The 27,417-nt window shown below is 35.4% G+C and overlaps 2 protein-coding genes across 3 annotated transcripts in view; one reads left to right on the top strand and one right to left on the bottom strand.

Annotated features, from left to right (window-relative positions):
- ZNF385D (zinc finger protein 385D) overlaps positions 1–27,417 on the top strand; it is an 886,773-nt gene that overhangs the window by 460,506 nt on the left and 398,850 nt on the right. The gene's annotated exons all lie outside the window — the stretch shown is intronic.
- Positions 1,999–2,861, bottom strand: LOC116635074 (ATP synthase subunit d, mitochondrial-like). Its single transcript, XM_032408791.1, has one exon. The coding sequence runs from the start codon at positions 2,549–2,551 to the stop codon at positions 2,066–2,068; it is 486 nt and encodes a 161-aa protein (XP_032264682.1). The 5' UTR covers positions 2,552–2,861; the 3' UTR covers positions 1,999–2,065.

Raw genomic sequence — 27,417 nt, 5'->3', positions numbered from 1 at the left:
TGATGACGATGATGATGATAGTAACAATGACATCACTGCTGCTACTCAGCATGTGTATCAAAGTTGGGCATCAAAGGCAGCCTGGATTTTAGTTGGTTGGCAGGGAAATGAAAATATGCTGCATATATAAGGAAGTGTGAGCAAAGGCGAGATGAGAATCACATAGCAGTGTCAAAGCTGTCTTACCCACAAAGCAGACCAGATATCTTCAGAAAATAAGAGGTGAGAGTGAGATTTTGAAGGACACAGGGCTGTAGCAGGTGAGTGATGGCCTACAGAGGTGTTTATAGATGCTACATTTGCCAACTTGAGGAGGGAGGCATGGAAGCAGGAATACAGCTTACTGTTCAACATATGAAGTGAAAAAAGTCCAAACTAGTGACTAAAGTGGGACCCAAAAGAAATGGATGTGAGAAATATAATGAAAAACTGAAGGAAACGATCATCTATTGGGGTTATTAGGAAGAGAAAAGAATGAGAGATTATGCAGCCATGAAAATACAGTAATAAGTAGAAATCTAAGGAGCCACCTGGTGTATTATATGTGAGAATAGGTACCGAGTTCAGACTATATCATGGCTGTGCCACTTGCTGGCTGTGTGCCTTTGGAAAATTCATTTCAACTTTAGGAGATTACTAAATTTTAAAAAACTATAAACTAACTTTAAAAACATACCTCATGGGCTCACTGTGATATGGAGTGCTGTTACATATGTAACATATACATGCAACACACACATACACACATGTCTATATATCTAAACTATAGCATTATCTTCATATCATATAGATATCTACCTATAACATATCCTTTTTCATTCCAAAATATATTTAAAGCTATCAAAGCCTATCTGATACAAATGCAGATAAACTTTAAAAGAAGGAATTAGATTGTGTGATGCAGTGACCTTGATTGACTTGGATATGTGCTCTCCTTTTATACAACCTTACTGGTAGAAAATAGTGGTGACAATTGTGTCATTCTGTCTTGGATGCACACACACACAGTAGCTGTTCCACTGTAAATAAAGCTGTTAACACAATTTGTGGGCACCCTCTGTTAATGAGACTGACATTATCAGCTGTATACTCTCAATACTCCAAATTATATGGATCCAATTACATCTTTAAAGAAAATATGTTATCAAGACAGTATGGTATTGGCTTTGAAATTTGCTTAAGATAGACAGTTATATTTTGTGATGGTCCTTTCCCTTCATAGCTTGCTTTGCAAGCTCAGCAACTCTATTTCTCTGAGGCCATTTTGCCACCCAGTGAAGACCAACCACTTCATCATGGTCTCAGAGTCTGAATATTAAGGCTTCACTGAGGCATGTCAACCATTTCAAGTATTAAAGTATGGTATGTAAAACCATATCATTTGAAGAGTTCTAGATTAAATACTGTAACTTTTAAACTCCTGCCATAAGGATGTGTTTTTATTGTATTAGACCAGTATATTTTTATTTGATCATCTAGAGTGCCTTCAGTTTTTTCAATTCAATAGAGTTTCATTCTTTTAAAAAACATATATATCAAGTTCCAGTTGTGTTTGGTATTAGAAATATACATATAATGAAAGATGATTCTTACCCTCAAAGAATTTACAACCTAGTGTAGCATGTCCCATGGGGAAAATGCAGTTTCAGACACACTCAAATAAAAATGTTAAGGCTGTATTGTGAAAGGCAGCTGTCTTCAAATATATTTACACATGCATCATCTCAGTGAATTTCTATATTGTTTTTGTTATGTGTATACTGATGTATTTATAATTTATAAATGATCTTCTCTAATAGTAATATACATAAACATCTTCAAATGAAGGCACTAAATAGGATGCCTAAAAAACCCATATTTTAATATATGTGTTAAATTAATGTTATATAAAAAATATTGTATAAAAATTATCATTAATCAAAATGATGGAGTAATTTCAAAGTCTGTCTCTAAATTCAGTTTAAAACAAATAATTTGGTTGAAATTTCTTTTTTTTCCCCATATCATTATTTTTAATGTCCAGCGTTTACAATATGAGGGCCAGAGCTTTCTCCCCAACTCAAGTTTATAAATTCTCAATTGGCTTGTGAGGCCAATAGGGATACTTCTTCTTGTCTAATTTGGTTTCTGGGAAGACTTCATTCAGGTCCTCAATGGTCATCTGATCAAACGGAATTATGTTCCTCACCTTCTCCAGTTCTTTTTCATATTCCTCAATCCTGGCCTTTGAGAGAGACAAAAACTCAGCACAACTTTTCACATCTTCTTTTTCTTCAGCATCCACCTGAGCAGTATATTTATCCTCTGGCACAGGAACCTTCAGGGCATTAAACTTTTTCTCAAAGTCATCTACCCAACCAGCCTTCACCACATTGGCCTTGTAGTAAGCCCAGTCGATAGCAGGTGGTTTCTCAGGGAGGGTAGCCAACCTGGAGGTAAGTGTCTCATTCCAGGATTTCAGGGAGTTAGCAATGGCCTTCTGGTTTCGGGGTATGATCTCCCCAAAAGCTACCCAGTCAATGGTTTTTAGAGCAAGTTTTCGTGCAGCCATCTTGAAATCCTTCACTGAACCCGGCGGCCCAGAGTCCCCAGCCGCAAGGAACGGAACTCTGAAATTTCTATTTTAACCAAATTCAATCCTCACAAAGATACATAAATCCAATAGAAGATATAACCATTTACTAGATTGCTGATTTTGATACTCATTTCTTCACACATTGATTAGTTCAGTAAGTATTTACTGAGTTCCTGGTACAAGCCAGGCAATGCTTAAAACTACAGGGACAGAGCAATGAATACAACAAAGTTGTTGCCCTCAAGGATAAGAAAGAGCAGACATAAGGGCTACTCTAAGCAATAGTGTGCTGGCAAATACTAACATCCAGCTTATGGGTGGGAGAATATATATATATATATATATATGTATATATTCATGGTATACAAGTGTGTTTATGGCATATATATATATATTTATATATTTAAAATAAGCTAAAAGATTTTTTCATTAGGACCTTAGCAGGCATTTTAAATTTTAAGTTGACATACTTAATAGAAACTTTAAAAATCAATAGGCTTTACTTTCTAGAAGTTTTGGATTTATAAAACAATTGAGCAGATAGTACAGAGAATTCCCATATATCCCTCCCTCTACATGTATGTAAACATAGTTTCCCCTATTATTAACATATTGTTTCAGCATAATATTTTGTTATAATTAATGAACCGAAATTGATACCTGGCTATTAACTGAAGTTCATAGTTTACATTAAGGCTCAATGTGCGTTCTACAGTTTTGTGGGTGTTGACAAATGTATATCATATATCCACCATTACAGTATCATACAAAATAGTTTCATCACCTTAAAAATCTCATGTTTACTTTTTTATCCTTTATGTATTTTTTAAGTTTTTATTTAACTTCCACTTAGTTAACATGCAGTGTAATACTAGTTTCAGGTGTACAATATAAGTGATTCAACACTTCCATACCTCACTGGGTACTCACCACAGCAAGTGCCCTCCTTAATCCCCATCACCCATTTTATCCATCCCCCACCCCCACTCATCTCTCCTCTAATAACCATCAGTTTGTTCTCTATATTTAAGATTGCATTTTTTGGTTTCTCTCTCTCTCTCCTTATTTTTTTTCCCTTTGCTCATTTGTTTTGTTTCTTAAATTACCAAATGAGTGAAATCATATGATATTTGTCTTTCTCTGACTTACTTCACTTAGCATAATACTCTCTAGCTTCATCCATGTCATTGCAAATGGCAAGATTTCATTCTTTTTAATGGCTGAGTAATATTCCATCATAGAGCTATACCACATCTTCCTTATCCATTCATCAGTCAATGGACACTTGGGCTGTTTCCATAATTTGTCTATTGTAGACAATGCTCCTATAAACATCAGGGTACATGTATCCCTTTGAATTAGTATTTTTGTATTCTTTGAGTAAATACTAGTAGTGCAATTGCTGGATCATAGGGTAGTTCTATTTTTAACTTTGAGGAACCTCCATACTGTTTTCCACAGTGGCTGCACCAGTTTGCATTCCCACCAACAGTGCAAGAGGGTTCTCCTTTCTCCACATCCTTGTGAGCACCTGTTGTTTCTTGTATTGTTGATTTTAGCCATTCTGAGAGGTGTGAGGTGATATCTCATCATAGTTTTAACTTGTATTTCCCTGATTATGAGTGATATTGAGCATATTTTCATATGTCCTTTGGCCTTCTGTGTCTTCTTTGGAGAAATGTCTATTCATGTCTTCTGCCCATTTATAATTAGATTATTCATTTTTGGGGTGTTGAGTTTTATAAATTCTTTATGTATTTTGGATACTAACCCTTCATTACATATGTCATTTGCAAATATTTTCTCCCATTTTGTAGGTTGCCTTTTAGTTTTGTTGATTGTTTCCTTTGCTGTGCAAAGCATTTTATTTTGATGAAGTCCCGATAGTTTATTTTTGCTTTTGTTTCTCTTGCCTCCAGAGACATATCCAGAAAGAAGTTGCTATGGCCAGTGTCAAAGAAGTTACTGCCTGTGTTCTCCTCTAGGATTTTTGTGGCTTCAGATCTCACATCTAGGTCTTTAACCCCTTTTGAGTTCATTATTGTGTAAGTGGTCCAGTCTCATTATTTTGCTGTCCAGTTTTCCCAACACCATTTGTTGAGGAGACTGTCTTTTTTCCATTGAATACTCTTTCCTGCTTTGTCAAAGATTAGCTGACCACGTAGTTGTAGGTTCATTTCTGGGTTTTCTATTCTATTCTGTTGATCTGTGTGTCTATTTTTGTCCCAGTACCGTACTGTTTTGATCACTGCAGCTTTTTAATATAATATGAAGTCTGGAATTGTGATACCTCCAGGTTTGCTTTTCTTTTTCAAGGTCGCTTTAGCTATTCAGGGTCTTTTGTGGTTCATACAAATTTTAGGATTGCTCTAGTTCTATGAAAAATACTGTTGGATTTTGTTAGGGATTGCATTAAATGTATAGATTGCTTTGAGTAATATAGACATGTTAGCAATATTTGTTGTTCCAATTCATGAGCATGTGATGTCTTTCCATTTCTTTCCAGCATCTTCAATTTCTTGTGTAATTTATAATTTTCAAAGTAGAGATCTTTCACCTCCTTGGTTAGGTTTATTCCTAGGTATCTTATCATTTTGGTGCAATTGTAAATGGGATTGATTCCTTAATTTTTCTTTCTGCTCCTTCATTATTGGTGTATAGAAATAGAACAGATTTCTGTACATTGATTTTGTATCCTGAGATTTTACTGAATTCATTTATCAGTTCTAGTAGTTTTTTGGTGGAGTTTTTCAGGTTTTCTATACAGAGTATCATGTCATCTGCAAACAGTGAGAGTTTTACTTATTCCTTGATGGTTTGTATGCCTTTTATTTCTTTTTGTTTTCTAATTGCCATGACAAGGACTTCCAGTAGTATGTTAAATAACAGTGGTAAGAGTGGACATCCCTGTCTTGTTCCTGGACTCCTTATTGTGTTTCATTTATCTATGTGTCTATTCTTTCACCAATACCTTGCTGTTCTGATGACCTAGGTTTTATAATAAATCTTGGATTCAGTAGTGGCATTCCTTCAACTTTGTTCTTCTTCAGTGTCCTGTTTGTAATTCTGGGTCTTTTTCCTTTCATATAATCTTTAAAATCAGTTTGATGATATCTACAAAATATGTTGCTGGGATTTTAATTGAGATTGTGTTATGTCTGTAGATCAAATGGGAAGAACTGACATCTTAACAGTATTGAACATGGAATATATTTCCCTTTATGCAGATATTCTTTGATTTCTTTTATCAGAGATTGTAGTCATCCTCTTATAAATCCCATGTATATATTGTTAGTTTTATGCTTATGTATTTCTTTGTTGTTATTATTGGTAATGTAAATGGTATTATGTTTTTAATTTAAAATTCCAATTGCATATTACTGGTATAAAGGAAAGCAAATGACTTTTGTCTATGAACCTTGTATCCTGTAACCTTACTACAATTGCTAATTAGTTCTAGTTTTGTTGTTGTTCTGTTTTGTTTGGATTGGTTTCATCAATGCCTTGGGATTTTGTATGTATACAATCATGCCATCTGCAAATAAAGACAGTTTTTTTTCTTCCCTCCCAATATGTATACCTTTCTTTTACTTCCTGTTCTTGTCTCATTGCTTTAGCGAGGACTCCCAGTATTCATCAATTGAATAGGAACAATGAAAGGATATATACTTGCCTTATTCCTGAGCTTACTGGAAAAGATCCCCATTAAGCTCACCATCCTTTCTCACCACCAGAATGATCCTAACTGTAGAGGTTTTGTAGATGTTCTTTATCAAGTTACAGAAGTTCCTGTCTATTTCCAATTTGCTAAGAGTTTTTATGAATAGGTGTTGGATTTTTTCAAATGCTTTTCTGTATCTTGATCATGTGTTTTTTTTTTTTTATATAGCCTATTTTTTTTTTTTTTTTTAAAGATTTTATTTATTTGACAGAGAGAGACACAGCGAGAGAGGGAACACAAGCAGGGGGAGTGGGAGAGGGAGAAGCAGGCTTCCCGCCGTGCAGGGAGCCCGATGCGGGGCTCGATCCCAGGACCCTGGGATCATGACCTGAGCCGAAGGCAGACGCTTAACGACTGAGCCACCCAGGCGCCCCTTTATATAGCCTATTAATGCAACAGATTATATTCATTGATTTTGAATATTAAACCAGCTTTGCATACCTGGAATAAATCTTGTTTGATCATGGGGTATAATTCTTTATACATTGTTGGATCCAATTTGCTAATACTTTAATAATTTTTACATCTAAGTTTATAATAGAGGTTAATCTGCAGTTTTCCATTCTTATAATGTCTTTGTCTAGTTTGGTATCAGGGTAATGCAGATCTCATAGAATGAGTTAGGCTGTGTTCCCTCTATTTCTGTTTTCCAGAAGAAATTATAGAGAATTGGTACCAATTCTTCCTCAAATGTTTGGTAAATTTCACAAGTGGAAAAAAGCATGGTGCTTTGTTTTTTGGAAGGTTTATTATTTATTCAATTTTGTTAATTGATATAGGCCTGTTTAACTGATCTATATCTTTTTGTGGGAGTTTTGGTCATTTGTTTTTTCAGGAAATTGGTCCATTTCATCTAAATTATCAAATTTGTGGCCACAGAGTTTTTCATCATATTCTTTTAGTATCACTTTAATGTCTAGGGGATCAATAGTTACAAGCCCCTTTATTTCTGATAATAATAATTTGTGTCTTCTCTTTTTCTTAGTAGTCTGGCTAGAGGTTAATCAATTTTATTGATGTTTTCAAAGAACCAAATTTTGGTTTTGTTGATTTTCTCTATTAATTTCATGTTTTCAATTTCACTGATTTCTTTTTTTTTTTTTAAGATTTTATTTATTTGAGAGAGGGAGAGAGCATGAGCTGGGGGAGAAGCAGATGGAGAGGGAGAGGCAGACTCCCCAAAAAGCAGAGATCCCAAAGTGGGGCTCCATCCCAGGACCCTGGGATCACAACCGGAGCCAAAGGCAGCCACTTAACTGACTGAGCCACCCAGGTGCCCAATTTCACTGATTTCTAATAGTTATTATTTCTTTTTTTCCTACCTGTTTTAGGGCATTGCTTTGCTCTTTCTTCCAGTTTTTCAAGGTGGAAGCTTAGATTATTAAATTTAGTGTTTTTTTTTTTGACCTTTTTAATATATGCATTCAATGCTATAAATTTCCTTCAAAACACAACTTTTGCTATATCTCACAAATTGCGATGAATTTATTTTTTGTTTATTTTATTTTTTTTTCTCTTAAGACTTCTTGTTCTTTGACCTATGTGTTATTTAGAAGTATATGACTTAATCTTCAAATATTTTGGTATTCATCAGCTATCTTTCTGTTACTGATTTCTATTATTGATTAATTGTACTGTGGCCTGAAAACAGACATTGCATGATTTCTATTCCTTTAAGTTTAGTAAGTTGTGTTTTATGGCCCAAAATGTGGTCTCTCTTGGTGAATATTCCATGTAAGCTTCAGAATAATGTGTATTCTGCTGTTTTAGGTTGGATTATCATCTAAATATTAGTCAAATCTTGTTGATTGATGGTGCTGTTCTTTATATTTACTGATTTGCTGCCTGTTGGATCTGTCAATTACTGATAGAGGAGTGTTAAATCTCCAAGTATAATGGTGGATTTTCTATTTTTCCTTGAAATTCTATCAGTTTTTGCCTATGTATTTCAATGCTCTATTTTTAGTCACATAAACATTAAGAATTGTTGTTTCTTCTTGAAGGATTGACCTCTTTATCATCATGTAGTGCCTTTTTTATCCTTGATAATTTTCCTTGTGCTGAAGTCTGCTTTGTCTGAAATTAATATAGCTTCTTCAGCTTTCATTTGACTAGTGTAAGCATGATATATCTTTCTCCTCTTTACTTTTAATCTATTTGTGTTCTTATATTTAAAGTGTCTTAATTGTAGGCTATATAGTTGGGTCTTTTTTTAAATCCACTGACAGCCTTTATCTTTTGTATACTTAGACCATTTGCATTCAAAGTGACTGTTGATATAGTTTATTTATGTAGTTGGATTAATATCTACCATTTTTGTGTTTTTTATTCATTGTCTTTGTTCTCCCCCCCCCCCCCCCCCCCGCCTCCGGAACTAGATTTATTGAGTGAATGGCTATTTTAACTCCCTTCCTCCCCATTCCGCGCCTCCCGGCCGCCCCCTCCCCGTTTGTTGTCCTTGGATGTCATCGTGGTACGTGCAGAGACAGATTCGGTTTGCACCTTTCTGGGGGTGTGTGTCAATCACCCCCTTCCTGTCCTGAGCTTTCTTCATATGCTTCAGAGAGACCTCCTCCGCTTGAAATGATACAAGAAAAACGGTTCAATTTTATGTCTTCCACCATTTTTCTGTCTTCTCTGATTTTAATTGAATATTCCATATGATCTCATATGATATCTTTTCTTTCATATCAGTTCTACTTCCTTTTAAAATTTCTTGGTGCAACATACATATATATTTACAACTACCCCAAATTCACTTTCAAGTAATACTATACCATTTCACAAGAGTATAAATACCTTACAACAGAATTTTCCCACATTCTGCCTCCCATCTCTTAAAACACTTCTGCCATTCATTTCAGTTATCCTTATGCCAAAATGACCGAATAGATTGTTAATATTATTGCTTTGAACAAATTATTAACTGATAGAGTAATTAAGAATAAGAAAAACAAAATATTTTATTTATTTTCTCTAGCACTCTTCTTTTCGTTATGTAGATCTGAGTTTCTGACCTATATCATTTTCCTTCCTTCTGAAGCAGTTGTAACATTTCTTACATGGAATATCTACTGGCAAAATTTCCCTTAGTTTTTGTTTGTTTCTCTATACTTTTTGAAGGATAATTTTCCTGTTAGAGAATCCTATGTTGGTGGGTTTTTTTCAGCACTTTAGAAATTTTACTTCACCCTCTTCTTTCTTGTGTAGTTTATGATAACAAGTCCAGTGTAATTCTTATCTGTTCCTCTACAAGCAAGGTGTTTTTCTTTCAACTGGCTTTTTTTAATATCTTCTTTTTGTCTTTGATTGTCTGCTGTTTGAATATGGTGTCCTAGGTGTGAACATTTTCTTTTCATCTAAGTTTCCTGCTTACTGGTTTCTGAGCTTCCTGGATCTATATTTGAGTGTCTTTCATTAATTTTGGAAAATGCCTAGCTATTAATTTTAATTGTTTTCTTCTTCTTTCTCTTTTTCTTCTCCTGCTGTTCAAATTATATAAATATGTAATTACATATAAACATATGTATAATATTACGTCTTTTATAATTGTTTCATAGTTCTTGGATATTCTTTTTTCATTTTTTTTCTTTTTGTATTTGTACTGAGGAAGTTTCTACTGAGACATCTTTAAATTTGTGATAAAAGTATTCCTTTTTTTGTTATTATTCTTTATTTATATCATATTTTTATTCTTAGAGTTTTCATTTCTCTGCTTATATTATACATCTGTTCTTGCATGCTGTTTACTTTTTCATTTATGCCTCTTAACATATTAATCATAATTACTTAAATTCTCTATCTGATAATTCCAAAATATGTGTCATATATGAACCTGGACCTGACACTTTGTCTCCTCAGACTGTTTTTCCTCCTGTCTTGTAAAATGCTTTGTGATTTTTTTTTGTTGAAAGCTGGACATAATGCTTCCGGTTTTAGGAACCGAGGTAATTAGGCATTTAGTGTGAGGTTTTATATTCATTTGACTGGAAGCTGGGCTGTCATTAATAGTTATCATAGCTGTAGGCTTTGGACTTCAGTTCCTATGGTTTCCTTTTTTTCTTCCTTGTGTATCTTTGTGTTTCCCTAAGAAGTCCTTCTTGAATAGAATGTGCATCTCTCTCAGTTGTAGTCTTGCTATCCCTGAGGCCCTATTGATGTAGTGGTATGATGTGGAAAAAGAGAAACATTCTTATGATTAAATCTTTTCTTTAATTGGCCTGAGTTCCTGGGCTGTGACCTTCAAAAGAATTTATTAGCCTTTTTGTTTTTCTTTCTATTAGATGGAGCCAGAAAGCTGGAATGTCCTAGAGTTGTTTTATATATTTTTTTTTCTTTAATTAAGTTTTTTATATCAATTCTAGTATAGTTAACATACAGTGTTATATCAGTTGCAGGTATACAATAATTCAAATACAAGAATTCAACAATTCTATACATTACTCATGCTCATCATAAGTGTATTCTTTAATCCCCATCACACATTTAACCCATCCTCCCATCCAACTCCCTTCCCCTGCAAACATCAGTTTGTTCTCTATAATTAAGAATCTATTTCCTGGTTTGTCTCTCCCCTTTATTTTCTTTGCTCATTTATTTTGTTTCTTAAATTCCACATATGAGTAAAACCATATGGTATTTGTCTTTCTCTGACTTATTTCACTTAGCATTATACTCTAGTTCTATCCAGGTTGTTGCAAGTGGCAAAATTTCTTTCTTTTTAATGGCTGAATAATTTTCCATTGTGTGTGTGTGTGTGTGTGTGTGTGTATAAACGCTTCTTTATTCATTCTTCCATCAGTGAATACATTGGATGCTTCCATAATTTGGCTATTGTAGCCAATACAATAAACATTGTAAACATCATTTTGAATTGGTATTTTTATATTTTGGGGGCAAATATCCAGTAGTGCAATTACTGGATCATAGGGTAGTTCTATTTTTTACTTTTTGAGGAGACTCCATACTCTTTTCTATGGTGGCTGGACCAGTTTGCTTTCCCACCAACAGTGCAAGAGGGTTCCTTTTTCTCCACATCCTTGCTAACACTTGTGGTTTCTTGTGTTTTTTTATTTTAGCCATTGTAATAAGTGTGAGGTGACATCTCATTGTAGTTTTGATTCACATTTCCCTGATGATTAGTGATGTTGAGTATCTTTTCACGTGTCTGTTGGCCATCTGTATGTCTTCTTTGGAGAAAAGACTGTTCATGTCTTCCGTCCATTTTTTAATTGGATTATTCACCTTTTGGGTGTTGAGTTGTATCACTTTGTTATATATTTTGACCTGGACTTGTTTTATTGTGGCTTTTTCAAGCCAGATAAGGCTCAGATATAGTAATTTGAATGACAGGACTTTTTTATGGACAATACCTCAGGACTAACTTAAAATAGTTACTTTTCACCTCCATCTGCCCAACACAGGAGTAGGTTTTTCTCCAGTCTTCATTCTTGGGAACCTGATGGGATTCTTGGAGGTAAAACTCATGAGAATGTAGGGACTCCCTTCTAAAACTCAGCCCACAAGATTCTAATTCTCTAACTGGTCTACACTCAACCTCCAGTAATTTATCAAATTTCCATTTAAATATTTCTATCAGTTACTGGTTTCAGGAGCTTCTCCTTCAGGTAAGCAGGCTTCAGGTATTCTCTGTCTCTCCAGATTTGGCAGTGGTGGTTTGCCCTGTAGGCTCAATTCTGAAGTGGATCTAAGAAAGGTCATTGAATTTCAGTTTGCTCAAGTTTTTTTCTTGTTGTGAGCTTGGGAATGATGATTTTCAAGCTTTTTCCATGTTGGAGCTGACACAAGAAGTCAGTCTTTTAAATTCTACTTTTCTACATATAGCTGAATTATAATTCTTGGTGTACAGCTTTTGAGTATATTTACCCATCCATCAGTAATGGTTAAGCAACCATACTTCTTTTAAAAAATTTCTCAATACTGGATATTGACCAAGTCATTAAACACTTTATGGAAAAGAGTTTTTAGTTTATTAGTGTTGTCTATTGTTTTGTTATCCTATGACAGTAATAAGAATTTTATCAGATTTGGAAAATTTATTTGAAATAGCCTAAAATTAAATACAGGCTCTATTATGTAAATGAAATTTATTTAGGGAGCCCCTGACAGTGCTCCAAGTGAATATACTCTATATCTTTAAGGAACTAGACAGTCAACCTCCAGATAGACATCCTCTAGTTCTGTTGCTCAGATTGGAACAGCAGAAACAGCAGGATCTGTGAACTTGTTAGAAATGCAGACTCTGGGTGCTATGTCAGATGTATTGAATCAGAATCTCTAGGGGTGTATGGCCCATGGCTCTATTTTTTGCAGTGTGTCAGGTGGTTCTGATGTACACTGAATTGAAGTTTGGGACCAGTAATAGTATATTTGAACAAGAGGTTCATGTGGCAGATGATGCCCTACAAAATAAGATATCACAGAAAAAGATATTATTGATTGTAAATATGAACCCAAATTGCAAGTTATAAAGTCAGAAAGAAGATTTATAATAGTGCTACTTTTTACATGAATCACAGACATGAACATGCTGTAGATTTATTTAGTCATGCTAGCAGTAAGAATTCATTTATTTATTTAATGGCAAATTTATTTGCGTACTAGATATAAAGGCATCCATATCTTGAATCCAGTCTTACTGTTACCATGAGGAAATCAGAGATAGGGCTTACCCTTTACTTCAAGCTAACATCTAAATAAAAAGACATGTCAGGGAGGAATTGCTCAATCTCTGTATATCCTCTGTAGATTTGCTGACCATACGTGGACATTTTAATTTATAGCTGATAAAAAGGGGTCAAAATGTCCAGCCATGTTTGCTGAAAACTGTGATTTGAGTCAGGAAGAATGTTTTCTTCCTGGGGGCAAATAATTTCCAAAATTTTTAGCTATCTATACCAGTGATATGTTCTTTCAGTTTGCAGCTGTAACTTATTTAGTGAATATTTTTGGATTGACTTCAAATTTAAAACTAGGTATGTGTATTCTATACATTCAGGAGATTTTTTTTTTTTAATTCCACAACAGTATATAAAAGCACAGTATCTCTTTTGTTTAATCATCTTTACCAACCTTCTTTTACCAATTTCAAGCTTACCAGTTTTCATCTGAATTAAAGAAATATTTGCCCTAATGCTAAGTTGCAACTTTCTTTTTAAGAGATTCACAACTACTTTATTGAACTACTTTTAATACTGCTCTTGCAAGAAATTTTTAAATTTATTTTTATTTTTTAAATATTTTATTTATTTATTTGAGATAGAGCGAGACCAAGCGAGAGAGGGAGCAAAAGCGGGGGGGGGGGGGGGGGGGGCAGAGGGAGAGGGAGAAGCAGACTCCCCGCTGAGCAGGAAGCTTTTTGCCCCCAAGACCCTGAGATCATGATCTGAGCAGAAGGCAGAGGCTTAACAGACTGAGCCACCCAGGCGCCCAAGAAATTTATTTAAATAATATCTTTGAGTCCAGGCTTAATTTTCTGTTTTATGGTAGAAGAATCTAATCTGTGCTCAAAATAGGTGGCATTAACAAATTAGTATAATGCATAACATGTTTATTTTTCTTCTTACATAGCATTAAAAGCTAAGAATAATATGCAATTTTTTCACTAAGAGTGCATCTAAACTGCATCATTTAAAACATTTAATATTTTGTAAGCCTGCATTTAGTTTGTCAATTATTCATTACTGATCCCTCCACCATATGGATTAATGTTGCTTATTAAATGTATTTAATTCACTTGGTGGATTTTGCCAACCTTCAAACCTGGCAACATCAGGGTTGCTCTCTGAATATAATACGTATCCCTCCTTTAGAAAAGATGCCTTTGTGGGAGGTGGGGGTGTCACATGTTGAAGAAATTTTTTATTGCAATGTTTGTGATAGTTTCTATGGGCATTATAGTTAGTAACAATAACTATAATAATAATAGTAAGCATGTCTTAATGACTGTGCGTTAGGGAAGCTAGTTATAGATTGTGTGCATCCTCCCTCTGAAAGGCATCTTATTGAATATTATACTATTTGACATTGCACCTCTGCCCTGTGAAAATGTACCAATCCATTAGCTCTAGAATGATAGTCTTTAAATGAAACAATAAAGTAATCTCGTTCTGTTGGCTTAATGTGTGTGCTAATGGGTTTGTATAATGTTTTTTCTGGGTCCCTCAAAGCGTTGTTATGCAGTGCACAACTTTGAAAGGAGGGAAAACAGGCACTTTAAATTAAAATTAAATAAATAAACTCCAACTGAAATAGAGATAAAATGAATCTTTTTTCCCATAATTCTTGCCACCTGATGTTGTGGCATTTTAATGTTTCACGTTTTAGGCAATCTGTAGAATATGAGAGAGCCTAAAATTTCACCTCTGAAAATAGGGTCTTTTTCAGGAAGGCACAATTTGCCTCAGGCATCCATGTAACAGATGGATAACGTGTTTACAATGAAAGAAGAAGCAGTTAAAGAAAGTATTACTATAATTGAGAATACTATATTCAGGTAAAGACACTACCTTTTACTGACCTATTTAGATGCTAGGAAAATAGTTTTTACTTTCCATTTGACTTACATGTGTGAAATATTGTGCTTTTTCTCACCATGATACTTTTAAATATGCATTTTGGATTAATGGTAGTATATTTAGAATTAACTTAAATGATGAAAAATGTCTAATAGAGTGGCCAACTATTCCCTCAAAATGGCAATATGGTGCATTTAAAAGGAATGGTATGAAGGCTAAAAATGAGGGAAGGAGGAGAAGCAAGGAGTAAGTATATTGTTAATACACTGAAATAACAAAAATATACTGAAGACCATTTTTTAAATGCAAATGAAAAATTATTGTGTGTATCAAGGGATTCTCATTTTTGTTACTGTTCCATTCCTGTTAATGGTTTGTTTCTGCTTGTATTGGATCCTATGAGCTTTAGAGCATATATATACCAAACTGGTTTTTGTCCCAGTGATAATTACTTTCTGAAGACTTAACCATCCCTCATCTCTTCACAGTTACCACAAAAGTCTTCACCCTATGTCTCATACGGTTCTACCATAAGAGTTCTAAAATCTATATGTTGACTGTACACATTATGACAGCAGTTTGTTTTAGATTATAAAATGTTAAAACTTGAAGGTCTTTGACCCTATTGATTGCTGGGTGATAGTTATACCACATTATTCTATTTTTTTTTTTTTTTTTGTCAAGTAGAATATTACATGATAATACACTTTGGCATTTTTTCTTGTGTAAACACAAACTTCAGCCCTATGCTTCGGTCCTTCCATAGGATGTGAATCTTCAGAGCCTAATTAGATTTTGCAGTGGTCTTCTTTACTCTTGATTTCCATGACTAGCTATGTTTTATGGCTTATAGAATACTTTTGAAACTAGCCCCTTGGAATTTCTTTCAGTTGTTTGGAGAATGTATTCGTGCTTTTCTAATATCTTAAACTCAAGAAACAGGAAACCTAACTTGTTTCTTTTTTTGTATTCTGCTAGTAGCCTAGCAAGATTTCAGGAAAAGTAGACATTTAATAGATGAACATTAGTTGAATTGATTTGAATTCTAGTGAAAAGTGATCTCTAGCTTCTCTGGACTGCTAAATATTTAGCCTCTACCTCTCTTAAGTCAATTTGTATTACAGTGATTTATGTACATTGCATTTCCCTACTTGGACTCTAAGTTCCCTGGAAAGAATCATGCTGTATTCTCTAGTCTTCCACAATAGGACCCAGCATTGTCCCTTGAATATAATAGTCATTTAATTATTGTTAGGCAAAATAATAAACATATAGAGCAGATCAGCTTCTTATAGCTGTATTTAATAGTATACATACAGTCATAAAAGTGTTCAACTGCTGTGTAATAACTCTTTCTGTCCAGAAGTTGGAACCAAGAATTGCACCATAAAGTCTCAGCTTACAAGCACATTATAATAGTGAACCTAATAACAGTAAAAAGACATTTGTCTTTGAACTGATGATCAGGAAAAAAAGGAGAGGAAAGAGTTCCTTATTATGGATAACTCGTCAAGAAGTTACCTCTTCTGGTTCCAGTGCAATGATACTCTGAAGTAGGGAAGTGAATGTTGAAGCATTTGTTCTTGGTAGAAATAAGGCACTTGCTATGCATTCACTTTCTGCTATTATTGCTTCCTCTATAAATTTATAGGATTGTCATGAACAGGGTCTGCAAATTATGTTCCATAGGCCAAATCTTTCCTGCAGCCTATTTTATAAATAAAGTTTTATTGGTTCACAGCCACCCCCATTTATATATGAATTGTCTGTGTATGCTTTCCCTACAGCAGCAGAGTTGAGAATGTGCATTAGAGATCAGATGGCCTAAAAGCTTAAAATACTTACTCTCCGGCTCTACAGAAAACTTTAACCAACTACTTGTCAAAAGAATCAAAGGTAATAATGTATGTCATTTCTTAGCACAGAGCCTAGAACTTAGTAAATTTTAAAGAATCCAAAAAATTAAATATATATATATATATATATATATATATATATATATATATATGTTAGATATTTATATATATATATAAATCTTTAAGAATCCAACATATATATATATATATATATTTTAGAAATTTAGAAAATAATCACTACTACTTGTTGCAGGCCAGTTTTGTGCTAAATTAAGTTTATTGTTTAATGCTCTACTGTCTAATAGGGTGGCCACTAGCCACATGTGGCTATCTAAATTAAATTAATAAAAGTTAAACAAAATTTAAAGTTCCATTCTTAAGGTGCACTAAATTTCATTTTATGTGCCCAAAAGTCACCTAATGTGGCTAGTGGCTACTGTATTAAACAGAAGAGTTATAGAATCTTTCCATCAACTCAAAATTTTATTGGATAGCTTTGGTCTAAGGTCTCAAAACTGACTAAAAAGTCTGTTGGGTTTTTTTCCTATTAAAATATATTTCCTCTTGGCATTAAGTGAGGGATTGAGAGGCATTAAAATAAGCTAATAAAACTGTACATCTTATTTTTTAAAAAAACAATGAAATATGTGTTTCCACTAAAACATTTATAAATACGCAAAAACTAGAGATTTAAATGTAAAGAATAAATACAAATATGTGATCAAGATGTAGTCTCGACAGAGAGAAAGGAAGACAGAGAGAGATTGATTTTCATGATGATTGTAATCTCATAGGAAGGAAGCAATAGAGTACTCTTTGGGATACAGACTCCTAACACAGCAGTTCTCAAGCATGCAGATTGGTCTCAACTTTGGAAGCACACTGGAATCACCTGGACATCTAGTGAAGCCTGAGTCCCACCCCCAGACTTCCTGATTTAAGTGGTGTGGGGTACAGCCTGGGTCCCAGGATTTTTAAAAGCTCCCCAGTGGATTATAATAGGCAACAAAGTTTGAGAACCACTGATGTGGAATCACTGGCCTCACCTCAGCTCTAAAGATGTGAGACCCAGGTATTTATATATTTTTTAAATACTCAATTCTAATGATTGATTTAAAGAATGTGATGATAAAAATATGGTAACATATTCTGTGAATGTTTGCTCTAATGGAGAAAAATAAAAGTCAAAATAGAACATCTTGCTACTGTGTATACTTAATAAAAATGAGATATTCTAGAGCAGGGACTCTAATATAGTTGCCATGACTAGCATCAGCTGCAGTACTTGTTAGAAATGCAAGTTCTTAGTTTCTACCCAGACTTACTGAATCAGAGACTCTTTTAACAAGCTCTCCCTCCATTTGAATCTGATACAAACTCAAGTTTGAGAACAGCTACAGAGTAGTGCACTCATGAAACCCTGGCGGAGGTGTTTTGTTGTTGTTGTTGTTAATATTAGATTTATAAAATCAAGATAAAACTATTTTTAATATTTTGCTACTATTTTTTAAATTATCATTGTGTGGGGCACCTGGGTGGCTCAGTTGGTTAAGCGTCTGCCTTTGGCTCAGGTCATGATCCCGGGGTCCTAGGATCCAGCCCCGCATCGGGCTCCCTGCTCAGTGGGAAGCCTGCTTCTCCTTCTGCTCCTCGCCTCTTCTCATGCTCTCTCTCTCTCTCTCAAATAAATAAATAATCTTAAAAAAATATCATTTTGTATATATATGTATATAAATGTTATAAACAGATCCAGATTGAAGTATAACAGTAATTTGCACTTATAACTCTAAATGATGATATAATCGAGTATTATTTTCTAGGATAGTGTTTAGTCACTTGAAATGCAATGACGTAAATCTTGTGAGCATCCTTTGCACTGTTGCAGCAACTGGTTACCCAAACAGGATAAATTATAGCTCTAAGCTGCAAATGAAATATTTATATTTGCACTTAAAAATCTCTTAGTTGTATTGAAGTAGTAAAGTGTACATATTTGAATAAATTGACTAGTTCAATAATGCAGTACTTGAATTTCAGATACCTTAGTATTAAGCAAGGCAATTTTAATGGGAAGGAAATTCAGTCTATGTAAGTGAAAGCTCAAGTTCTTCCACAAAGTAAGTTACTCAACCTAATTTAACAGTTTACTCAGCAGTATTCAGCTATCCACCCTACCTTAGCAAGTTCTCAGTAAAGACATTCTGTATGCTTTCTAAACATTGATTTCATAGTATTCAAGAATGTACATTAAAAATATTGTCAATGGGGCACCTGGGTGGTTCAGTCGTTAGGCGTCTGCCTTCGGCCCAGGTCATGATCCCAGGGTCCTGGGGTCGAGCCCCGCATCGGGCTCCCTGCTCGGCAGAAGGCTGGCTTCTCCCTCTCCCTCTGCCCCTGCTTGTGTTCCTGCTCTCTCTCTCTCTCAAATAAATGAATAAAATCTTTAAAAAATATATTGTCAAAAAATATCTGATGAGTCTGCTTTAATGAACTGAAAGCAATGTTGGTGTGTAGGACACTGTATCCCCTTAGACCATTTAAAATACCTTAATTATAGGGCACCTGGGCTCATTCGGTAAAGCATCTGTCTTTGGCTCAGGTCATGATCTCAGGGGCCTGGGATCGAGTCCCACATCAGGCTCTCTGCTCAGCAGGGAGTCTGCTTCTCCCTCTCCCTCTCCCTTTGTGCTCTCTTTCTCTCAAATAAATAAATAAAATCTTTAAAAAAACAAAATAAAATACCTTAATGATAATACATTCCTTTAAAAAGGTAAATGACCTTGTTATACTGCTAAACATTTTTCCTTCCACAAATAACAACAACAACAACAAATTCAGTCTGTCCCATGTCCGATAAATCACAAATTCTAACCTAGTATGGAATGACTTTTTGAGGTTTCACTGTGTATTGATTCCATCTATTTGTAAGTTTGTAAAGCAGATTCATGGTGTTTCTTACAGGCTCCGGAAGCCCACAATGTGTAGCAAACACTCTAATTACTTGTAGTGTTCTATCACAGGCTAATCTTATAAATAATAACTTGAAGAAACACAACTGTATTACACCAAATGAAAGTAGATATGGCAAGAGATGGGCTCTTCTGAAAGTAAAAATTACTGTCCCCCAACTCCCAGAGTATTTGTTGCAAAAGAGAAGAAAGCGTTGTTCTGAAGGTAGGATGGTTCCTCCAGGCTGTTATAATCACACTAACAATGTTTGACTATTTGGTCAGTAGCACTATTAACTCTGAAGGCTTCATTTCACACACCACTTATATTTACTTGACCTACATTTCTGAGTTATTGGCATAATAAAGAATGATATTTTACAAGGACATTTTTAGGCTTGAATACTAAGCTTCTTAGTAAGAAGATACAATGAATAGAATTAAACAAGGTGACAGAAGGGAATACATAATGAAATGGAAAGCTTTATAGTTATCCGCAGGCACACCCACAGCCAAAAGACTAATTTTAGAACCATAGCCATAATAGGAAACCTGGATAGTCCTTTAGAGAATGGATAATAGTATTGGATTATTTTACTAGTTTTTATAACACTGTCATTTAATGAGCATTCATGATGTAGCAAAGACTGTACTAAGCACTTTAAATATATTCACCTTTTTGATCTTTACATGTTATATTTTGTCCATAATTTAAAAATAGTGAAACTGAGGTTCATAAGGATTAATCAACTCTTCCAGTTACTCAGCTAGACTTAGAGGAGCAGGCAGTCAGAGAAGCAAGGTAAATGGCCCAAATTATAGATGATGTAACTGATGCTCGGAGAATTTGTAGCTTTCCTAAGACTCTCATCCAATGCATTTCCTTTTTATCATAAATGGGGTTGACATAAAAAGGATGCTTATCTGGTCAACCAATCAGACCTCATGATAAAGATCAAATACCACATATATTTTCTTTAAACAATCTTGGTTATTGGGCTCAGGTTTTCAAAATGGCAACAAAAGGACTCAGAACTAAACTATGGAATGAATGCTGTGTGCGCATATGTGCGTGTATGCACATAAGCAAGTTATAGACACAGCATATATATTGGTGAGGCACAGTTGTTACCTGGATCTTCTTTATTTTTTGTGAGGATCCTGAGTTTTTTTGCTAAGGAATGTATGTCCGTGAACCAACAGCATGGGCATCATCTGGAAGCTAGTTGGAGATGTAGAATCTCTCCCAGACATAGTGAGTCAGAATTTCCATTGTGAACAAGATTCCCAGGTTATTCCTATGCACATCAACATTTGAGAAACACTGAACTTACTGTGTTCATGTTCTATAGATGTCTGGATCTGACTGGCACTTTCTTGTGTCTGCCCAGGTACACTAATAGCTCCTAATTTCTTTCTCTGTTGGCAACATGAGTCCGGTCTTTAAAATTCTGACCTTTCTGCATCAATCATACTGACATATATTGACTGTTTGTCTTTGCAAGTCCTTGTCCTTTTCTGAGTTAAACCCTTGGTGAATAACTCTTCCAGTATTCAGTAGACCCTCCATAGCTTCTTTTTTTGTCTCCACTATTAAATTTCTCCAACTCTTGAGTTAGATACCATTTGGTTAAATACTGGTTTGCCCTAAGAAACATAGATTTAAAACCTATGATTTGATAACCTTTCTATGTCTGTTAAATGTGAGTACTATTTTTATTTCTCATAGCCAAGAAGGTTGCTCAAAGAGTGAAGACAAACGTTTAAAATGAGCATTTGACATTTATTAATTTATTCATCCATCCATGCACTCAACAAGTAATGAGTACCTACAAAGGCGTAGAAAAGAGAAGATGGGGCACCTGAGTGGCTCAGTTGATTTAGCGTCTGCCTTTGGCTCAGGTCATGCTCCCAGGATCCTGGGATCCAGCCCCATGTGGGGTTCTCTGCTCAGTGGGGAGCCTGCTTCTCCCTCTCCCTCTGTCTCTCCACCTGGATGTGCTCTCTCACTCTCTCTCTCAAATAAATAAATTAAAAAAAAAGAAAAGAGAAGATATATTATAAAACATAATCAAACACTGGCATATATTTTAAAAAGAATGTCAACATTTTCAACATTTAGTTTGACAACATTGAAATAAATGGGGCACATGATGAAATACAGAATGAAAAGAAAACTATCAGCATATAGTTTTTCATTTTAAATGATACTTTGAATTCAGTATCAGTAAGTTATTTTGCTTAGAGATGAGCTCTAATATGGTTTCCCAACATGATTTTATGCTACTGGCCTCTGGGATTTTGAGGACAGTGGACTCTATGAATATTTACGTGTGTATTTTCAAATATGTATATCCTTTTGCAAGAAGATTATTTGCATATATTTGCACATATTTGTACGCAAAGTGAGGGAAAGTGGATTTTTCCAATGAAACTAAGTGGGGTGGGATGTAGGACAGCATTAGTCTACCTTCATTAGGCTCCAGAAATCCTGGAAACAATGGAGACCAGTTGTAATTGAGCTAATAGTCCAGTTTGACTTGAAGTTAGGTGTGTCTTGTGTCATTAGAGTTGTTGGCACAGCACTCGCAGATCTGTAGTGGCAGATGTAATGGGACCATGCAAAGAGAAAAAGGACCTTTATAAGAAGGCCCAGCTGCCTGCCTGGACAGCTTCATCTGGGCTGCAGGATGATGGTTTCCAAGGTCTTTTGGCTCCTTCTAATTTAATTACCTCTCTTTAGTATAAGCCCTCATGCTGGAATCCCATACACAGAGCACAATGAGGACATGAAGAAAACTCATTCAAGTGTGCCACATGATGTGGTGATAACACATTACCTGTGGCCTCTTTATCAAAGTATTGGCATATCTTTAGTCAGGAATGATAAAAGGAAATATTTTGTTGTTTCTGTTGTACATTTTTTATTCCTGTGATCCTAGTGTGATATAAGAATCTCAAATTGGTTCACATTCCATGCTGATTCATATCACTTTGATCATGTTCATTAGCAAACCTGTTGTACTTACCACATTTGTCTTAGGCTTTTAACCTGAACTTGCTAAAGAGTAGAGATATCCTACCTTTTGTACACAGAATTAATTTATCAATAATGCTTCCATGTTAGTGCTATTTCTATTTCCAAGTACTGAAGTACAAAAATGTGGAAGACATTCCACAACATTTTAAACAGCTTCTTTAAAAGAGAAAAAAAAAGGATTTGATATCAATACGGAAAAGTGTTGATATTTCTAATATAAATGAGATACTGGAGTATCTGTCTCAGTATTTAATTTCCTGTACATTTAAAGTACTTTATAATTTAAAAACATACATTATACTTATTAAGGGGTTATTTAGATTATATGACCAGATGGCCTAGCTTTATGATTGGTTTAACTATTTAATGACGTCTTCAAGGCATGGCATGGCTTTCCTGATGTGTGAGTGACCTCTTTTTCACATAGCTGCTAGGACTTTTCTTCCTGTCTCACTGGCCCAGATTATGTGTGCAAAGTATCAAGGGAATGCTATGTGCTGATTGGCATAGAACAGATTATCTCAACCAACTGCCATAGCAAAGAGATGGGATTTCCTTGATTGGGTTATACAGAACAGATACTACCCACAAATTTATACATTTCCTTAAATAAGAGAAGGAAAGGCTCCTGGGGAGACAACCATAGCGTTCAGCACATTCTTCTATTCTGCTGACGCCCCATCCACCTATGGCTAGTGGAAAAGTTCTTTCACCATATGCCATTTGGTTTTCCCAGCTACAGTTTGCAAAATAATGCTGGCTGATCAGTGATTTTAGTGTTAAGCTGTTTCAAATCAAGTATATATTGGTCAAATTCTCCTCATACTCATTTTAATTAATTGCATTTATCTAAATTTCCACTCTGCACACAGGAGAATTTACCTGTTTTCAAGATCGTATTAGAAATGTCATCAGAGTACAGCACATTAAGTGATATGAGTGAAGGCAATTAGATAAGTGCATTTTTATGAGCAGCAACTGATGCCCCTAAATGAAAAATTTCGCTTACTTCTGAACATAGAAAAATTGTAATTATTCAGAATTTTCCAGTTTATGATGACAGACTGTATTGATACCGTTGAAACACCTGTACTGTGGCATGACAAAAAAAAAATAGAGCTTGTTTTGAAAGCAGTCTGTTTCCTTGGATTTCCCAGGAGCACTGAAGATGAAGTGGGAGGCTGTCTGTGAGTTGACCAATCTCACTGGCTTGGATGGATGGGCAAAAATATTTTAGTTTGACCTTGAACTGGTGGAGTTTAAACTCTGCCCTTTGCCCTGGGCTATCTATTGTAAGCATTGCAAAATATGGAAGTATCTTAATCAAACCTTTACCGTAAATCAGCCGTAAAAATAAGCACTGGCAGATGTGCCCAGAGACTAAAAGAAATCAGAACAACTAAATGAGAATTAGGCAGTGAATCTAAATGGATATTATCACATTCTGCTCCTTTCATTTGGCTTGACGGGGATCTCCAAATGGAACTCCAAGTGGAGTTGCTACAGATGTTCAAATTCCCTTAGCCTGGCCGTCCCTGAAGCAGCAGAAAGCATAGCAGTGGAACTGCCTTGGGTACCAATGGCTGAAATTAATATATGATTTTGAGGCAGAAGTTAGAGAAAATGTTTGTGAGCCTGGCTTTGAAAACTACTAAGATTCTATGAAACCTGATGATGGAAATGTTAAACCTAATACAGACAGGATGCTTGATCTATTCCCAGGAGCACTTTGATGTTGGCAATGTAAATGTCTCCCTCCTTAATTGATGTTGATGTGGGGAAATCTGTACTTGTCCAGCTGATGAAAGAGGACTGGGAATCTATAAGGGGAGTAATCAACTTACAAATGTAGGCAGTAATGCTTTCAAATATTGAACTTGCCTCACAAAAATATTAATTAATCTGTAAAAGTATATTCTACATCAGGGGTTGTCAAACTGCAGCCTGCAGATGAGATCCTTTTGACCTCCTGTCCTTGTAAATACAGGTTAATTGGAATACAGTTCTGCCCATTTATTTACGTATAGCTGTTGGTGCACTGCAAGGACCGAGTTGGGTACTTAAAATAGGGATAATGTCACCACACCGCCTAAAAGATTTAGTATCTAGCCCTTTACAGAAGAAGTGTGCTGAAATTTGGTCAATAATAATCTCTTTCAGAAATACTTTTTCCTTACACAAAAGAGTGTACTTCTGTAGTTGTTAATGTGCTATTTGAACATTCATCTTAATTTCATATTTTTTTTTTACTCAAAAAAGACCTCTGTATTAGTAAAGTTCCTGAATCTGAAAAAGTGAGTTCCAAGTTTTTTTCTTTTCTTTTCTTTTTTTAAGTTTTGATACTTTTTCAAGTCAAACTCTGTCTGAAATTATTTCCCCATTTCAGCAGGATGCGGAGCGTGACATCCTCCGTGTCCCAGGGAAGTACGGCATACATAATGCATGAATCTTAGGGAAGATCTGAGCCTTTGAATACACAATTACACTTTGGGCTTAAAATGGAAAGTGCCACGTTTGGAAGCAACTTGAAGTTTCCCAAAATATTTGTTTGCAGTTCTAATTTCAATAATTAACATACGGATTAAAACATTTTTCTTATCTTCCCATTCCAGCAGTGAGGTCAGCACCTCATAGTTACAGGGGAAAAATGCCTTGAGAGTTTCCTGAGTCAAAGCCAACAATAATGTTGTTTCGGTGGCAGGCTCTTTGCAGGAAGGAGAGCTCTGTAGGCTGCTGAATTGATGGGCCTGCACCTTGACATGGCGTGAGACATGCTGTTTTGTCTCTCTCTCTCTTTATTTTCCTGAGTGCCCTATTTCATGGGCATTTGATGAGAGCAAATGGAGGAACAGTAGAATGTTCTTTTCATCTACATAACCATAAAAACGGGCAACTATATTTCTCCCTTTATTGTTTTCCAACTTTTTCTATTTCTTTCTTTCCAAACCCAACTACTTAAGAGGTAAGATATCCACACAGGCATAACCCTGACTCTCCAACTTCTGGGCTCTCCACATGCTGGCTTTGCTCCTGGCTTTCTTCCTGAAGCAGAAGTAAATCTGCAGACAGCGTATAAAGTGTAGTTCTGCCAAGGGAAGTTCTTTGAGCTTCTGGAATCTCAAAGCAGAAAAGCTCAGTAGCTGCTTTGAGGTTTTCATCTCTTACCTGTGTTGACTTACTATTTACAGAAATAATAAATTCTAGTTCCAGGTGGTATTGCTACTTAAAAGAATCCCTTCCTCAAACCTCAGATATGAAAGTTGAGTTTTACCGTTTCTCCTTGTTGTATGTAGGGGCTGATGGCTGAGATGTCTGTTCTTCTGGCTTCCTGATATCACATCTGTTCCTAGATCTCTTGACATTAAGCAGAGCTCACCAAAAATGGAGTCTACAACCAGGAAAAACAGGAACTGCATGACATTTACAGATTGGCCCTGTTATCTAATGGGTGGTCGCAGTGAAGCTCTTAGGCCTTATCTGCATGCTAGGTGAGCAACACAGCGCTGCACCAGGGCAGGAAGTTGAATTAATGATACAATCCATGAAAGCCACCTAGTTAAATGGAGGAGTTACAGTAAGTTACAGAACTTACACAGAACTATGAAATTTTGGACATGTATATCTAACCATCTGTGTGAACATTTAATTTAACCAAAGGGTCTGTTGTGTAAATAACCTTTCCTCTGTGACTTCTGTTAGACCTCCTTACCTTACCCTTCTCAGAATTACCTCTTCTGAGTTTTATTGTGATTTTATACTCTTAGCATTCTTAAGTTTCTGAGACAAACAGTCATTTGGATTCAATTTCTACGTTTCCTTTGAAACCATACTTTAAACCTTCCATTTATTCCATGACTATTTATTAAATGCATATTGGTTGTTCTCTGATTGTCCCTCAGATCCATCTCCATCCTTCTCTGCCTGGTTCTGTGCCCTGAGAGGCTGGTCCCTGGCCTGAATTGCTGGGTTCCATTGATCTCAAACTTCCAATGGGTTTGGCCAATGGACAGTGCCAGCAGGAGATTCAAAGGCAGGAGACAACAGAGATCAGGGCATATATCCTCTGCTCCCTTGATGCTTCAGGCTGTGTAACTAGGGCCATTTCCTTTCCATACAGGACTACAATTTCTGGCAGGCAACCCCCCACCATGGCTTTTAGCTGTCACTGAGCTCTAGTACCTCTTTAGCCTCCCTGCTTCTTAGGGTGTCAGGATTATAAGGACTTCCTATGGTTGCTAATTTTGTGCCCCAAATCCCTTATTGATTTTTTACACATCTCCCTATGTACTTTCTACCTTAAAAAAAAAAAAAAATCTCACTATTTGAGTAGAATTCTATTTTCTTCTGGGACCTGAACAATACAACTTACTATATGTGAGGCACTGTTCTAGACCTGGGGATGCAATGTGAACACAATGTCAAAACAAAAAAACAAAAACCCTACGTCATGTCATTATAGTCTAACAGAAGAAAACCACAATACAAAATATAAAAGTAAATAACTAAATACATGTTGATGGTATTATGAAGTGACATAAAAGAAGATAAAGGTGATAAGAAAAGCTAGTGAAGGCTGAGATCACGTTATTACAGTTTTAAATACAGTGGTGAGGGAAGGTCTTAATGAGCAGGGTCATGAAAATTGCATTTCTGCTATGAATAGTACACTTCTTATGTGGAGTCATGGTAGAACCTGTGAAGGCTGTTTACCTTAGCTCCACTTAGAGTTGTCTCCCTTGA

This window comes from Phoca vitulina, unplaced genomic scaffold, assembly GCF_004348235.1.
Source record: "Phoca vitulina isolate PV1807 unplaced genomic scaffold, GSC_HSeal_1.0 scaffold10, whole genome shotgun sequence".
NCBI lineage: Eukaryota > Metazoa > Chordata > Mammalia > Carnivora > Phocidae > Phoca > Phoca vitulina.
This window is presented reverse-complemented; position numbering and strand designations above follow the sequence as displayed.